The 16,387-nt window shown below is 40.0% G+C and overlaps 1 protein-coding gene across 4 annotated transcripts; it reads right to left on the reverse strand.

Annotated features, from left to right (window-relative positions):
* Positions 1-4,817: 4,817 nt before the first annotated feature.
* Positions 4,818-16,359, reverse strand: PARL (presenilin associated rhomboid like). Of its 4 annotated transcripts, none has more exons than XM_017728802.1 (9): positions 16,204-16,345; positions 14,121-14,235; positions 13,676-13,724; positions 12,308-12,403; positions 10,779-10,928; positions 10,345-10,415; positions 8,891-8,992; positions 6,966-7,063; positions 4,880-5,203 (listed from the first exon to the last, which is right to left on the reverse strand). In XM_017728802.1, exons 4-9 carry the CDS (start codon positions 12,351-12,353, stop codon positions 5,086-5,088), a joined length of 585 nt encoding a protein of 194 aa, XP_017584291.1. In that variant the 5' UTR covers positions 12,354-12,403; positions 13,676-13,724; positions 14,121-14,235; positions 16,204-16,345; the 3' UTR covers positions 4,880-5,085. The 4 variants fall into 4 exon arrangements, with proteins under 4 accessions (XP_017584294.1, XP_017584291.1, XP_017584292.1 ...); XM_017728803.1 differs by having other exon boundaries at positions 13,620-13,724; positions 16,204-16,344; XM_017728805.1 differs by lacking the exon at positions 14,121-14,235 and having other exon boundaries at positions 4,818-5,203; positions 16,204-16,359.
* Between the last annotated feature and the right edge of the window lie 28 nt (positions 16,360-16,387).

The following is a 16,387-nucleotide window of genomic DNA, read 5'->3' on the forward strand; positions in this document are numbered from 1 at the left end:
GGTGCAGCTGCGGAGGTTGGCGGCGGTGCGGAGGGGAGGGAGGGGGGCCGGGACCGGACCCTGCCGGGCTGCGCCCCCCGTCTGCCTCCCGAGGGGGACCGGCTCTGCCCGTGCTTCTTCGGGTCCTGGTGTCTGTCGGTGCTTTCGGAGCCGCTCTGTGCCCGGGAGCGCGGTAGCGCGCCCAGTGACGGGCACCGGCCCGGCGAGGAACGCTGCTCCGCTCTAGCTGCGTGGTACTGCTCAGTTATACCTTCGAGGCAGCCGTAAACACTTATGATTAGAGAAAGCGTTTGTATGCGAAACCTGGCGCTTATAAAATAAGTGATCTGGGTGAGAAACAGCAGCCTTGCGATGTTGGTTTCCAAGAGCCGCGTACAAATCCCCACCTCTCATTATCTCCTTCCATTTACATTAACAGTTCAACCAATTCACTTTAAAAATACTACCTATTGACCAAAATCCAAGCATTTATTATATATCTTAATATAGGGCTCGCATCCTTTATTGTTTGCCTGAGACTGCAAATTACAGCTTTCCTTTTGTACATTCAGGTTCAGAACCAAACAGTCCTGGCACAAACCATTGAAACTGACAGAATTACATTGGGAATAAAGTCAGGCCTTTGAAATTTGACATCTTATGGCCTGTAGCCACTTATTACATAATGCTCCTCCACAATTCCCCATTCAGCGGGTTATTACCAAAGCTGAATCTCCCAAAGGGTCACCAAACTGGGAAATGCAAAGCTGTAGAAGTGAAGAATGCAGATAAACTGATACGCCACCTATTAGAAAATCTATTGAAAGGCTAACAGAACAGGCATTTCATTTTAGAATATAATAATCCAATTGCAGGTGGTTGTCTGATGAGAGAGGGGTAATGGCTTTACACTGAAAGAGGGCAGGTTTAGATTAAATAGTGGGAATAAATTCTTCCTAATGAAGGTGGTGAGGCCCTGGCCCAAGTCGCCCAGAGAAGCTGTGGCTGCCCCTGGATCCCTGGAAGTGTCCAAGGCCAGGCTGGGCAGGGCTTGCAGCAACCTGGGATAGTGGAGCATGTCCCTGCCCATGGCAGGGGGATGGAATGAAATTATCTTTAAGGTCCCTTCCAATCCAACCCACACCATTCTATGAAGCTTTAATAAGAAATTAATTATGCAGTGGAACTTGAGAAGGTAAGATTTATTGCTTTGTTTCAGCTAAGCAGTTTCTATCCTAGTGTATTAGTACCTCACTTCAGTCCAGATTTGCACCTGCTCCTGGGGCAAAGGGGTACTAGAAATGTGGATATGGACTGGGGCAGAACCTCTCCGTGAGTGTTTGGCCTCTCTCTGCAACACAATCATGAGATAAAAAGAAATTCCTTTGCAGATGATCCTACTGTCCCAAGTATCTGATTTAGCACTTTCCCCTGCTGCTAACAGTTTTGATTTCACCATCCCCCCCCTCCTCACATGTCAGCTGGGGCAAGGAGACTCAGAAATGTGAGGTGAAAACATTTTGATCCCAACACAGAACTCTTGTCACAATACTGTATAGGCTATTAGATGCATTTCATTTGTTGTCTGAAAACCCCGCAGACATAATTTTACTTTTAAAAATATGCAGGGAGACATTTATTAATTTTCTGCAGATCTTGGTTTTCTGGAACTGCTCTATTCTATGCTGTAATTTTTAAAAATAAATCATATCTGGTAAAGGGAAGCAGACTTTACAGCCATGGGAGAAAACAGAACATCTGTTTTATCATGTTATCACTGGCACAGTACAAATGATGCTCTTGATCCTTGTTCCTAGGCCTGACTTAGCAAATACATTGCTGAATAAATTGGATGTCTCTGCTCATCCTGTGCCTGACGCTTCCTAGTACTGAGTTCAGCTCTGGCACTGCCTGTCTCAGAGCCCACCTACAGCATCAGGGAGTGCTTTGAGCAGCTGCTCATCACAGTTTGTAGGATGAAATTGGCACAAAGGCTAACTCAGACAGGAAAACCAGAAGATGCTGGATGAGATTAAAAGTTGTCTGCATTTAGAAGATTTGTCATGATTAAAAGCTTGGGAGGAGGAGGGGTGGAATACTGCAACAGTAAGACAAAAGCCATCAAATCAGAAAGCAAAACAGCTCTTGCTGCCAGGAATGGGGGCTTAAAGCTCAAACAGTTTTAACACTGAAGTGAAATTACAGTAGAGCAGATTACTGCAACAAATTATTCCTTAAATATGGCAAGGCCAAAGCAGACTTTAAAGCCACTGAAAAAGGATGAAGAATTGTGCCTCTACACGATTAACCATGACTTTATACTTATTGCTATTTTCCCACGTAAACACTAGCTGTTGTCTCTGCCAAGTGTCCACATAATCACCACATTGTATTTTTATTCACAATAATCTCTTTGAAAAGGGAGGGGAAAGTCTTTCCGTGTGGTTGGTTTTGCTTTAGCTGATTGGTTCTTTTTGTTGCTTTTTTCTAGGGTTGGATTTTGGGCTTTTTTTGGTCATTCTTCTGTCAGTAAAAGGTGTGACTAAATGCTGAGATACTGACACTTGCTGATGCCACATTTTGGAGGAAGGGTATTTGCTTGCCAGAAAGGTATCCTATGTACTCTAGTGAGCTGTTGTAACTTCAGGGCATTCCTTGTCTGAGTGACTTGAGAATTGACTTTCCTATTGCAGTTTTAAAGTCATTTTGGACAGAAAAGATAGTTTGTCTTTACCAAACAATGCTGCAGAAAGGCTCAGGTGCAAAATGACATGAAACCCACTGCTTGGCTATGTGAAGATTTTTGTACAACCTTACATATGGTACACACCTCTAGGGTCTCTATAAATGAGGAAAATTGAGATAGTGAACAGCCTTTAGAAGGATGAACGCTCTTATGCCTAAAGTTAAGGTGAAGCTTAGGCATGAGACCCTCAAACCACAGCCACTGGCAGAAAAGCTGGTGACTTCCAAACCTCTGTGGCAGTTCCAGGATATTTTTTTCAGGTGCTGAGTCCCTGCCTGCAAGCTGAAAGGGTGCAGCAACACGCTGCAGGGAGGTCTAACACAGCAGAAGTGGGACTTCACTCCCTGCAGATGATAGAGGGGCAGGAGGTACTGGCTGCTATGTTGAAGAACTTAATCGCCTCTTTGGCTTATTCTACTAGACCTGTAAAATAAAATGTTCTTCAGGTTTTAGGCATTGCATTTCCTGCAGTATTATTCCCTGCTGCTTTCAGCCATGATCTCTGAAAAACTCTCAGCAAATACATAATTGTTGAAGAGACTAGGTAAGTTGCTGAGTGGACAAGAGGTAACACAAGGAAGAGAAAGAGAAAAAAGGAGTGGACAAACACAATAGATGCAAACCCAGCACGTGAAGTAGTCTGAAGTATGGCTTTTGAGCTTCTCGGGCATGAAATCCTCCCTTAGGACAAGCCTGTTCAGTGGCCATCATCTGCTGCTGCTGCTGGCTTCTCCCTGGCTGAGCAGGCAGCAGTGCTCTCGCTGCATGTTCGGCTGCCCTCTCTCTGCTGCAGGCAGGGCTGCACTGTGGCTGAAGCCCTGAGAACTGGCATGCTTGTCCAGAGTACCATAGCACTCCCCTTTCCTGCTTTGTAAGTCATAGATTGGAAACTGAAAGCCAGAAAAGCTCAGGAGCAGAGCAAAGGAATATTAGGTACTCCAGCAGCTCCTTCATTGTTTGAGTGTTTATGTCAACAGGCACATGAAGTCACAAATCCTCAAGTGCCTCTTTTTTCTAATGAAGAAAAAAAATTAAACAAGCACTGGCATGGGACAGGGAGTTTACACCAATTTTATACTCCATCATTTATTAAAACTGGTGCCACTTAGCATTATGTATTCTTTTTCCCCACAAAAAATATACTTTATGTGAGGCACTACTGTAAAGTAAAAACACAAGTTGCTTCTTACAAATGTAACATGTTCTTTGGCAGGTCAGTCCACCTGGGAGGACTAACTCACCTGACAGGAAAGAGTTAAAGGGCTTGAACCCACCAGCTTGTATCTGGGTAGATTCCTCAGCCTTTGCAATGGGTTCAGTGTCATCCTGAGTAGCAGCATACCCCAAATCCAGTTTCTACTTGTGAAATAGGAGAACTGGGTACCACCCTCAGGTTTACTTTAGTAGTTACTTCTGGTTACAGTGTTGCTGATCTCAGACACGTCATCTATTTTTGCTGAAGCTGCTGATTTTCTAAAACTGGCAGATTCTGAACCAAATGTTACAGGTTTAAAATTCTTAGAAAAACCTTAAAGGAAAGCACAGCTTAAAGAATACCCCCTCCCCCCCACTCCCAAATCAATGTACTGAAAGAATACAGAAAGCAGTATAACTCATGGTAGAATGTCAAAAACCACAGTATGACATTCTTCCCCTGCATGTGATTATGAAAAGGATGTATCATTGTAGTAAAATCTAACAAGATCTGAAAGCTTGCTGGAACTCAACAGAAATGAAAAACACAAGTTGAAAAAGCCACAGCTGACAAATAAATCTGGACCATTAAACCAGTACATAAGCCTTGGCAAACAATCCAGTATTGCTTCACTTATTTCAAGTTTCAAATCAAACAAGACCATTGCCTCATTTCATCCAATCTTTTCAACAATAAAAACCACTGAATTTCACCATATTAGCCTTATTTAAGTCCCACTTTCCCTTCTAGGAAAGCACCTTGTATTGTCAGGCAGATATGAGGGGTGTGTGTGGTCCCTTAATGTCCTCAGTTTCGGAAATGTTTATCTTCCTAAGTATTAACCAGTTGTACCCCATTTTATTTTTGTTTTTTTTTTCTGACAGAGAGTTAGGTCACTTAATTGAAAAACATGTTTTATTCCACCTTTAAAAAGGTAATGCAGACTATTACCTCAAAAAAGCAATAGGATAAAAACCTTTATTGTTCCACTTTTGTCAGAGTTCATTTTCTATGGATATGCATTTTTGTAACATAATTTTGTTACATTAGAAACTTCAGCTCCTTAGAGGCTTAATGTGGAGTAGCAAAAACCCTTGAAAACCAATTCAATCCCATGTCTTCAAGTAAGATACCACTTGGGCACGAGGAATCTCTAGGATTAGAATCAGTTAGAATTTCCACCTCCTCCCTTTCCTGTGTTCTTTGTCCTCATTTCATGCCACGCTTTCACCAGTGGTTCTCTGTTCTTCCATATGAGCTCATGGCCATAAGTCACATACCACCTGGGAAAGAAATAATAGTTAACTGCAACTTCTCTCTGCATCTGAGGGAAACCAGGCTGAGCACTAAGACCAAGTAAATGCTTAGTAAAGAAGACAAGATAAACTAAGGCACAAAGAACATGCTTGGAAAACGGCAGGTAAGCCACTTGTTCTCTTGACTCCAGTTAACTTTGTGTTCTTGTTTGCCTCAGTCCTGTGAATGCACAGTTTTCATGCCTTTAATTTCATGCTGTTGTGATTTCTACTAAGAGAGATATAAAAAATTATCTCCACTTAAAAGACTGTTAAAACAGTTCTGTTGCTTGTGCTAATCCTTACTGACAACACCAAGGAAAAGTGTTCTTCTTCTATATAAATACAACTGCCCCATAAAGAATAACCATGTTCCATTCAAAATGAATTTTCTCCTATAAGCACCTAAAGATTAATCTATCAAAGTGTTCTAGCTTTGTTTATATTCACATATGCTAATAGATGAGTATCAACAGAAGTGATTAAGCAGTGGAGGTTTTGGTGGAGAGGTATGAGGGGAAGCAACCACGTGGAAATAGGTTGAGGGTTCTCTCACAAGCCGAACTCCACACCTGAGTCCTGAGGAACAAAAGCACTTTTCTTGAGCCAGCAGCCATTGAACTGGCCATTCCAAATTATACAGCTGCTTTCTAAAGTGGGAAGTAATGTATAGAAAATACTTTGTCATTCAACATATGTCCTAAAGAAGGCCCTGTTTCAGGATGAAGTGACTAAAATCATCATTGAATAGAACAAACACGTAAAACGTATGTGGGTGAGGAAAGCAAGAAACTTGCCAACTCCAGAGCACTTTTACTGCAACTGCTGTCTATCCTCTTTTAATATGTGAATCTGCATTACCAGTGCAGGTTGTTCCTTCATTACAATGAACAAGCTCATACAGATACATCATGACAGAAAGCAGTTATGAATCAGCAAGACTACATCTGATGCATTTGTGATGCCAGAGAAGGGGAGAAAGGGAGACTGTACAGCACAGAGCTTATTGACACCAAAGTCAAGAAATAGGAAACAATTTGGTCTACAAACTGGTTTGCCTTTAAGTCTTGCCTAGTGAAATCTCAGGTAGGCTTTTCAAATGCCTACATAATATATCTAAAAATGCACTTAGCAATAGGTATGCAATTGGGTAGAAGGGGAAAAACTCAATGTAGTTCAAACATGGAACAATACAGAACTGTTTCCTACAAACTTGTTTCTAGTAGTTCTTACTAATTAGGAAGGCTCCCCACAAAGGCAATACAGCAACACTGAGAAAACAGCACTAGAGGCTGCTCAAAGCAATTTGGCCTGAGCTTGTATTAACTCTGTAGCTCACTCTAAATTGGCAATTAGAGGAAAAACACTGAGACAAAGACTTTTTTTTAGCTCTTTAAAGTTATTTTAATTTGTCCATTCTGTGCTTTGTGAGAATCTTTTCTGCCCTGTGACTCTCTTCAATGTGCTGGCAAGAGCAGAACAGAGACAACCAGCCCAGGTTATGGTTACAGGACCACCTGACATCTAATCCGTGATTCTAAGGCAGTTCATCTCAATTCTTTCAGTTCTAAGTGTCTGTTAACAGTGTTTTCCATAAAATTTTACAGCATTAGAAGGGTAACAGTGAGTTGTATTCATTGCTAGTTAAGACAACTTTGCAAAAAAAAAACCCCACTTCAGCAATATAGGAAGGGGGGAAAATAAGGTATTAATTTAAAATACAAAACAGAGTCAGTAAATACAGACTTACATTCCAAAGAGAGCTCCCCCAAGGTGTGCAGCATGGTCAAAAAGTCTCCAGCCTAGAGCAAGCCCTGCAGTGTCAAATGCAATTATGGCTTTTAAAGCCTAGAAAGGAGAGAACATGGAACAGACAGGATCAGTCACAACATAAAATGGCCAATGATAACAGTTTCCTATTGTAGCACAGAGCAAAAATCTGGAATCAAAAAACAGCCTATAAATTTTATATCAAAGCAATTACTGTAAAAAAATTGTTTTAAACCAAGAGACTCAGTCTTCACCTGTATTGTGCTGCCAAAATACAGATGTGAGCAGCTACAGAATAGTGCAGAATGTGTCTTTTTTGAACACTCAGCCTCTTCCAGTCTTCATTTCTAAAGCTACAAATACATTCCAAACTTGAGCCAGGAGGAAATAGAAATTACTTGAAAGAGTACATGCTATAAGAGACACCACAAAAGATTGCAACATTCTCATTCTCTAATTCTGATGTAGCTTAGATTTATGTGCATCTGTGCTCCTGAACACAACCCCCTAGTGGATGGAACATGTGGGGCAGCATCCCTGTTATCTTATCTGATATAAACATTGGTTGGAAGGCAGAAAATCCGGATGACAGTGAACAATTCCACACCCAGAGCAGCATAAGCAATGGTGTACCATCTTCAGGAGACACAAGGCACCAGAACTGTCAATACACAAGGTTTTACTAAATGCCTCATTTCATAAAGACTGACAGATTTAACCCAAGGATGAAATGGTACTTCAGGCAGGATTTCTTTCCTTAAGCAGAGGTGTTAGAATAGAAGCTCTATTGCTACATTGGCTTGTTTAATTTAAAAGCCCATTACAGTATAGGTAAGGTAGATTAAAGGAGTCTGTAAAGTTTAGATATACAATTATATAGTAGGGCTATAGTCATTCCACAGTATTGTTTATACTGCAGTAGCTGATATTGCTCTTGTTTTGCTGTTGCAATGAGCACTGCTCATGGCAATGCTCTCTGTGGCTCTGCCTGTATTTCTACCCTGGCCATTTTTTTAAAGAAAGATGCAGTTATAGGGTAGCACGCAAAAAAAAAAAAACCAAAAAAACCCCAGGTCAACTCAAGCAGAAGTGCAAGAAAAACATGAAGGCTACATCTAAGAACGTTTGTTCAAATCTGTAAGCTTCACTTACAAAAAGTAGTAAATCTCATGATCTTGGAATGACCTGGCTTAAGTTTACTCCTTTAAGCAGTAAAACAACTTTAAGTAGTGGACCAAAGATGATTAACTTATTAAAGCAAGTTAAGATATACATGAGAAGCTTTTCTTAAACATGGCAGTGGATCTGCATAAAAGAACTTAATGAAACAAAAAAAAGGAGTCCCAGTACTACACACGAAGAAAAGTCTCAGTAGCCTACTTCTAATTCCAACAGCGTTCCTAAAGTATCAAAAGATGATATGCAAAAGAGGAGGCAAATATTCCTCCAGGGCTGGAATGGAATCTCCTGTAAGAAGTGAAATTCTCTGTTTCTCATCTTGATAAATTTTTCTTTAACGACCATGTACCAGTTTTACATCAGCCTGTTTCAAGTGCTGCTATAAAAAATATCACTCATCAGAAAGAAGAGGATGTGTATGTAGGTTTCCTCAGACAGGTGAACCTGACCCCCTCCCAACTTCTTTCACCTCTTGGGATTAGATCTGAAACAGACCCATAGAGGATGGAATTCAGGATAATTCTGAATTCACCACTCTGCTGTAATGACTGTGCTAGGCTGCAACAACTCAGAATTGGTCCCCAGGACTTCTATGACCCCTCTTCTCTTTCAAACTAAATTTAACAGCTTAGAAACACAGACGAAGAGGACACATGCTCAGATACTGAAGAGGTATGGGGAAAGTGTTTTAAGAATAGCTTTTCTTTGAAGTTCAAAGGCACTTACACTTCCTGCTGTAAATGTGAACATTGGAAGAAGTATGATGGCCAGTTTTGCTTCTGGCATCTTCGTACACACGGCTGCAAGGACAGTCATTATAGCTCCTGACTGTAAATACAGGAAAACACATCAAAGCAAGCTAAGATGTTACATAAGGGATAATACATTTTTCTGCATGTGAACCTCTTTTCCTTTGGGTTTTTATTTTCAAATGCAGCCCTATGGTAAATCTCGAAGTACAAAACACCACAGAAGAGTTCAGAATAAAAATAAAACAAGGCACCACTATTTAATTTCAGTATCTGAAATTATAAATACTGGGGAAAAACATCCTTCAAATCCTCTTATATAATGAAGAAATAGTCACTCCTGAATTTAAGATAATGATTTATGTAAATGTGCTTTTTCCCAAGTAAACCCTAGAAATCTAACACTATTAATCTAGCATAGACATGTCTGATGAAGGGAATCATTCTGAAGCTTGTACAAAACCAAGGAAAATAACAGATAGACAGAGACAAGAACCTTTTGTCAATGAAACAAGTAATTCCCTGGACTGTACTAAATTGACCATGGGCTTTTGTATCCCTGAAATAATCTCAATGGAAAGGCTCTGAATACAGTAAACTAATGCAATGTGTGGTAATTTCAGTAAGTTCAGATCAGTAAGACTAAGGAAAAGTAACTTGCTCCAGATATCATTTATTCATAAGACAAAAGGACAACACACAGACAGCATTTCCAAAAATTCTAACCTCAGCACAGCTTAACAGTTTTTTCCATTGCAATAGAATAATGAGAATCTAACTTTGGGCTTTTATCAGAATTATTTAGTATAGTAAGTTAAGCCTTTAAAATCTGGCAAATGTCTAGGTTAACCTCAAATTTAATGCAGGTTAAGCGTTTTAAAATGTTCCACTACTAAAAACACTTGGAAAGAACTGGCAGCTACTGGAGCTCCTCAGCCTGCCTCATATTGTTCATTGGGTGATACTTTTGGCAGGAGTGCTGCCCTTCCTGCACAGCATGCCCTACAACTTCCACTGGGATCACATGCTGAGTTTGATTGTCTGATTACATTATCTCTTTCTAAAGTATACTATTTTTAATTAGAGAAGACTGCTACACAATTATGAAATACCACTTCTGCAATAAGTTACATAACTGATCTGCTCAGGGACAAGAGGTCCTGCTGTTTAGGACTCATTTACAACCCTCAGCATTAAGTGGTGTTAGTTTTGGGCAGCTGCTGCAGCAAAGGTAACAGATCTGAAGAACAGGCACTTGCCTGTTGTTTCACAGGAGAACCAGTTCGTACCTGGTTCCTTGATTTTGGTAAAGCTTTCTAGTTTCCATTACCCCAAATATACTCTTGGCTTTTAAGCAGGTTAAAGAATACAGCAGGCTTTCAAATTGGCTTCAAAGATCATTATCAGTCTCTCATATTCCAAGATACTTACAGCTCCAAGGGATGGTTCAAACCTTCCCGTGGCCATTTTAGCAACATAACTGACAAAAGTGGAGATAACCCCTGAAAAAGAGACATTACTACTGGAAATGATGGCAGCAATGCAGACAAGCATCAGGAAGTACAAATTAACTGTCATCTTTTGTCACACAAATCCCAAGAGACTGTATAAAGAGCTGTTTTATTTTGGTAGTAAAGCAGGAATTAAAACCAGATACAGTTTTATCATCTTTCAAAGCCCAGTATGTTAAACCCACTAAAAATCTGTACGGCAGCAAAGTAGTACTGCATTTAGTATAAAGCAATGTGTGGGATTGAACAATGGCCATCTGTCATCACACATCTATTAACCAGGCACACACTTTACTTGGTATGAACACATATTTATATTTTTTAAGTGTTGTAAATATAAGTATTTAACATTACCAGCAGAAAGGTATACTGCAATGAACTGCTCACACCCCAGAAGAGAGACAATGCTGCTGGAAAAACTCCATAAAACATACATATTTGCTGCCATGTGGAAGAGAGAGAAGTGACTAAACGTAGAGAGCAGCATGGGAGAACACAGGGCTCCTACAAAAGAGAAAAGCAATGCACATAAAGAAGTCAGTATTTTCATTTGCTTCAACTTGCACGTCATGCAGACTAGAAATTATCAAGACACACTATAGGCTAATTACACTTAGATTCTCGAATACAAGCTATATAATAAACCTACCAATTTCAAATTCCAAGCAATGACTTTTGGAAAGGTAGAACATACACCCCAAAGATATGCAAGCTGCAATAACAGTTTTAGTTACCTACTGGGGATTGTTTCATAGAAAACATTTATCTTATGATGTGTCCTATGCTTTGAAACAGAAAAAAGGTATTTTATTTATATATGTATATGGTGAAAGATTTTTAATATATAAGCAGCCATATAAAATTAATTTGCAATGAAGATGAACTCAGAGAAAAAACACTTTTTTCCTTTTTGCAAAAGCTACGAGCTCTCCTCACTGAAACAGCAGCCTTGAAAATGCAAACAAGCCAATTAGCAGGTCTGAAGGTCAACTTTATTTAAAATAGGAGTGTTTGGGGTGACATGCTCAGATCTGGGTAGCAGATCTCTTTAGCTTTGGAGTGCATGGGGGAACTGGTTGAGTTTCCACATTTCCAGCAGAAATTAAGAGGATAGCAGGAAGTACCTTCCGACCACATTTTTGTCTCCTTCTCCTTTTAATTCTTTTCTCTGCTGTAGAAAGGAAACCCCATTTTTCTGCCATTAAGTATTACTAAAGTTTTTCCCTAGGTTAGTATCTTCAATACATTTCACACACAACGAAAGCCAAGTTGGTGCTTGGTTTGTTTGGGTTTTCTTAATGTGAGCCGAAGCACAGCTTTGAAACAAGGACTCTGTACACAAAACCTAGAGACTAATGCTTGTCTACTGATGAAAGCACACATACATGTGACTGATGGTTCTATCTGCATCCCCCAGAACATTAAAGGAGGGAAACAGTCACACTTGAGTCTAGTTTATGAATGGCATTATGTAGTACAGTTTATTTTCCTCCTTTGCTGAGTGGCTTGATTTGCACTCTGTCCAAGAAAGCAGTTTGGCTGCTGTCACTGGGAAGAGTACCTCTCACCTTTATTCAGGCAGGAGCTGCATCCCACTGCGTGCAGGTAAAGGCCAGATAGCAGGCAACAGTTTTGATATTACAATATTTATAAAAGCACCGGTTTTCTTTGTTTTAAAAAATCAGATCCATTACTCCTAACATTCTTCCCCTCAAGCCACTTCCTGCCTAGATGGAATGATGTGTTTGGGCGTGACTGAGATTGCTTGTGGGTGATGGAGCTCTAAGTAAGCCATATGCCACCTGAAGCTTCTGCTTCATGTATGATCAGAGGTTCTATTACATCTCTGTGTAGGAAAGTCACCCAAATTATTGTTCACTTACTGGAGGATGGATTTGAGGTGAAATATGTAAACATAATCCGTCGCATGCCAGGCAGCCTCCACAGACAGAATACAAAGACATTTGCAGCTATAATACCTATTAAGAGGGGGAAAAAAAGTATAAAAGCAAATTATGAATGTAATACGCCATAATGCTTACTGAAAGCAAGTATTTAAAAAGGCAGCTTGTAGGATTGTACTTTTTCTTCACAATCCCATTAAAAACAAAATCCACTTCTTACTTTGTATACAGTTTAAAAAAAGCAATGAAAAATACTGAAAGCTACATTTATATAGTGGAAGTCTTTCAGAAATATGACATTTAATTGCAACCATTCTAACATACAGTGTAATGAATCCAGCAGTCCAGAAAGATCTGTGCTGAGAAGGTTCAAGCTATAGTTTCAAACTGCTATTCCATTGCAAAATCAGTGAAACAGGAGCCAGTTAAAAGGTCCCATTTCCTGCCCCTCTTGCTGTTTATTCCCAAATGGCACCCATCTACTGCACACTTGAATTTAACTGCACACCTCACAGCCCCAGCACAGTATCTGTATCATGACCTGACTTGCACAGTGAAGCAATTCAAAGCATTGTACAAAACTCCCTGAGATCACTTGTTAGTTGAGTGGTCTGAGATGATTTTGGCCTGAAACATTCAGCACTTATGCAATCTAGTCTTCAAACTGGGAGTTAACACTTCAAAGAGTGAGTAAGTTGGTTGAAATTTTTTTTTCCAAAATGTAGAAAAGGTAAATGGCAGAGAAATAGCATTTCAGTAACCTTGTGCTAACAACTTGCTAATACAGATTCAGTAAATACCTAATGTAGAATATGTAACAGGAGATAGGGCTCAGCTATTGGATTTGAACCAAGTTCTCATCAATTTCATTTCACTCATTACATTTATCTTGCGGATTTCAACTGGCATTAGGCTAACCAATCAAAACTACATTATAACCAAAGGAAAGCTCAAAGGCTAAGTTTTTGCTACTTTTCACATGTCATACTGCAAACATGTAACTATTAGGGAATTTAATTTCCACAGTTCAATGGAATATATACACCTATTTCTTCTAAAAGCATTTGGTGTTTTTCATAATTCCTGAGAAAAATATTGCTGGGGGAGGATTCTAGTTAATCCTCCACACTCTCTCACACAGATGCATAGGAACTTTTTTAAGGCATACAAAAAATAGTTTGTGAGAAGGAAGTGTAGCAGAAACAGGGTATGTGCAGGTGTAAATTTACATATGCTTTGTGCCCAACAACCTAAACATGGTATGAAAGCCATCTGTTTTAATATACTGTACCTGTTTGCCATATTTCTCTTCCTGTGAATGTCTAATACTTGTAAGCTAACACAAACCTGTCACAGTCCGCTGACCCTCAGTCAGGCTATTCCACCAGCTGTTAACCTGAAACAGAATTATTGTTCATCAATGCCACCATAAAGCATTTGCAATTTCAAAAACAGTCATGTAAGGTTATAAGTTTTTAAGAATGGAAAGCATTTGTTTGAAATCTGTGAAGTAAATAAGTTTTTTTACTTCTGATTGCTTCAGCTGTTCAAGTTGACATTTCCTTACTGAAGAACAGCTATTTACCCTCCTTTTCATAAAATACCCCAATATGGATGAAGAGTTTCTTCAAAAAGAATGGGGTTATATCCTTGTACACAACTCCAATGGGTTTACCCTGCTTGCATTAAACAAAGATCTAGCCCATAATGCTGACTTTAGCAGATTAGCCAAAGTTAGCATAAATCCTGCCTTGACTAAGCCTCACCCTAATGCTAACATCACACCACCCACCTTTGAGTGATTCCACTTTTGTGCCAGGATCACTTTTGCAGAGGTGGCTCACAAGATATGGAATCCATTCCCCCTTGCGTCCAGCTCACCCAGCCCTCCTCCAAGTTTAAAACCCCTGAAAAAAGTTTATTTTGAGCGCAGTCAGCCCACAGACAAATTGCACCCCCCTTTTCCTTCCTCAGCTTTTGTAATCATTTTGGACATATATTTTGTTGCTACCTCAATGACCTTCCAACCATACTGATGGGGACAGTGTAATAAAAATTATCTGCAGGTTGGAGGCAGGGGATATAATGCTGTATGAAACAAAGTATTCACTATTTGATATCAAAGTAACAACTTCATTGCATTTTTTGTTTAATTCTCTGGCAAAGGATATTCTTCAGTATAAGAAAACAGAACAGACATGATTTTTCTAAAATACAAGGATTATATGCCCTCAGAAACCACTGGGAGAATCCTCAACTCTTAGAAATAGAATTTACCCACTGAAGAAGGGGATTGGGAGTTTAAGCCTATTAACAACAGGGCAGTTTAGTTTTCTTTTTTGATAGCTAATCACCAGATCTTCCCCTTCAGGTTTTGAAGGCAAAAAAAAGTATAAAGGCATAATTATTTAAAAATATTAAGTGCTGATCATAATCTCCCCTGCAGTTCATATACACCAAGCAAGAAAGCATGCTAGGATAGAGGTAATTTTCTTTCTAGCAGCTTATACATGGTTCCATAGTTTAGATTTTTGACCAAAACAGTACTGATTAACACCCTATTGTTCTATATTTTGGTGAATGGTATTTGTACAACATCAAGATCTTTTGCATTTCTCGCTCTGCTGCTGCAGGTTGCAACAGGCTGGAACGGGACACAACCAAGCAGATGACCCGAACTAACCAAAGAGAGATCCCTACCAAATAATACCATCCCCTCAAAAGAGGGGATTTCAGGAAATTTAACATATTTTTCTCATGAACTGGTTGGACACTGGTCTTTCCACAGGAGATTGTGAGTGACGGCCTTTGCATTACTTGTTTTCTTCTCTCTTCTCACACTTACTAAACAAATTTTTGGTGATTGTTTTATCTTTATCCCCAAGTTTTCTTGCTTTTCTTCTCCACTCAGCCCACTGGGGGTTTGTGGGGGCCATAAGCGAGGAGCTGCATGGAGCTCAGCTGTCAACCAGGGTTATCCCACATGCCCATTTCCACAGCAGTGCTGGTGTGCACAATATGCATTCGAAAAATAGCTCTTGCGTATCCTATCCAGGATCCCGAGCCTCTCCAGCTCCACGCTCAGACCTACTTCCCTTGGACAAGGAGACCTGAAAGAGTATCAAGCCTTGTCTATCACAAGCCAGTAATAACCTTGAAAAAAACGTGAATATACATGAATGATTACATTAGTTTTAAGTATACTTAATTAAAAACTAAATGACTGATACTTCTGGGATGCCAACTCAATTTATAACAAATCTTGCAGCATTTATTTTGTTCTTGCTGCCTAAACTTCAAAGTACTTGCATGGAAATGTCAGTTCTCAAAGTAAAAAAGCCCTCTAAAACCTTGTATTTTTATGGGTTTAGAGGCAGAAAATACAAATGCATTTCAGAAGCCAGAGCACTGAAAAGCCTTAAGCATAAAGTTGAGAATTTAATCTAGCTCTGTCCTCTGGGAATTCATGTTCACTTTCGAGAACACTTAAGATACAGCAAGAACATTTGTTGGGGGGTTTTTTATGGTGAAACAGCAAACAGTAACTAGTTTAGATGAACAAATTCCTACTACTGACCTCTCTTTCCTGCATTCCTGGGTGAAGATGATATTTTTCTCTATTTTTTTCCACTATAACTTTTGCAGTGGTATTGAGTTACAGTTTTCTACAACTAATTTTATCAGTTTTCCTTGTAAGTCAACTATCTACTGTAATTTGTTGAGAACCCAGTATTTCTCCAAGTTCCACATCAGAAAAACCAGGACAAGTATCTGTTGTACAAACGGTGCTTGCACCAGAGGAGAGATGAGGCTGTGCCTCGCACTCCTGCAGGGATCCACCCCTGTGCAAGCAGCCCGGGCTTGGCTCCGTGTACCTGCTTTCTGAAGTCGCCTCTCTTCTGCGGCCGCATTTTATCCATCCAGTCCGCTCGAGCTTCCTCAAAGTAGGTCTGGACACGCGACTTGAGCGACTCATACTGCCAGATGGCGGCGGACCCGAAGGCCGAGCCTGTGAACTGGGCGATACCAGTGAAGGCTCAGTGACCGCCGCAACACGGG

Source organism: Corvus brachyrhynchos, unplaced genomic scaffold (assembly GCF_000691975.1).
Source record: "Corvus brachyrhynchos isolate BGI_N302 unplaced genomic scaffold, ASM69197v1 scaffold223, whole genome shotgun sequence".
Lineage (NCBI taxonomy): Eukaryota > Metazoa > Chordata > Aves > Passeriformes > Corvidae > Corvus > Corvus brachyrhynchos.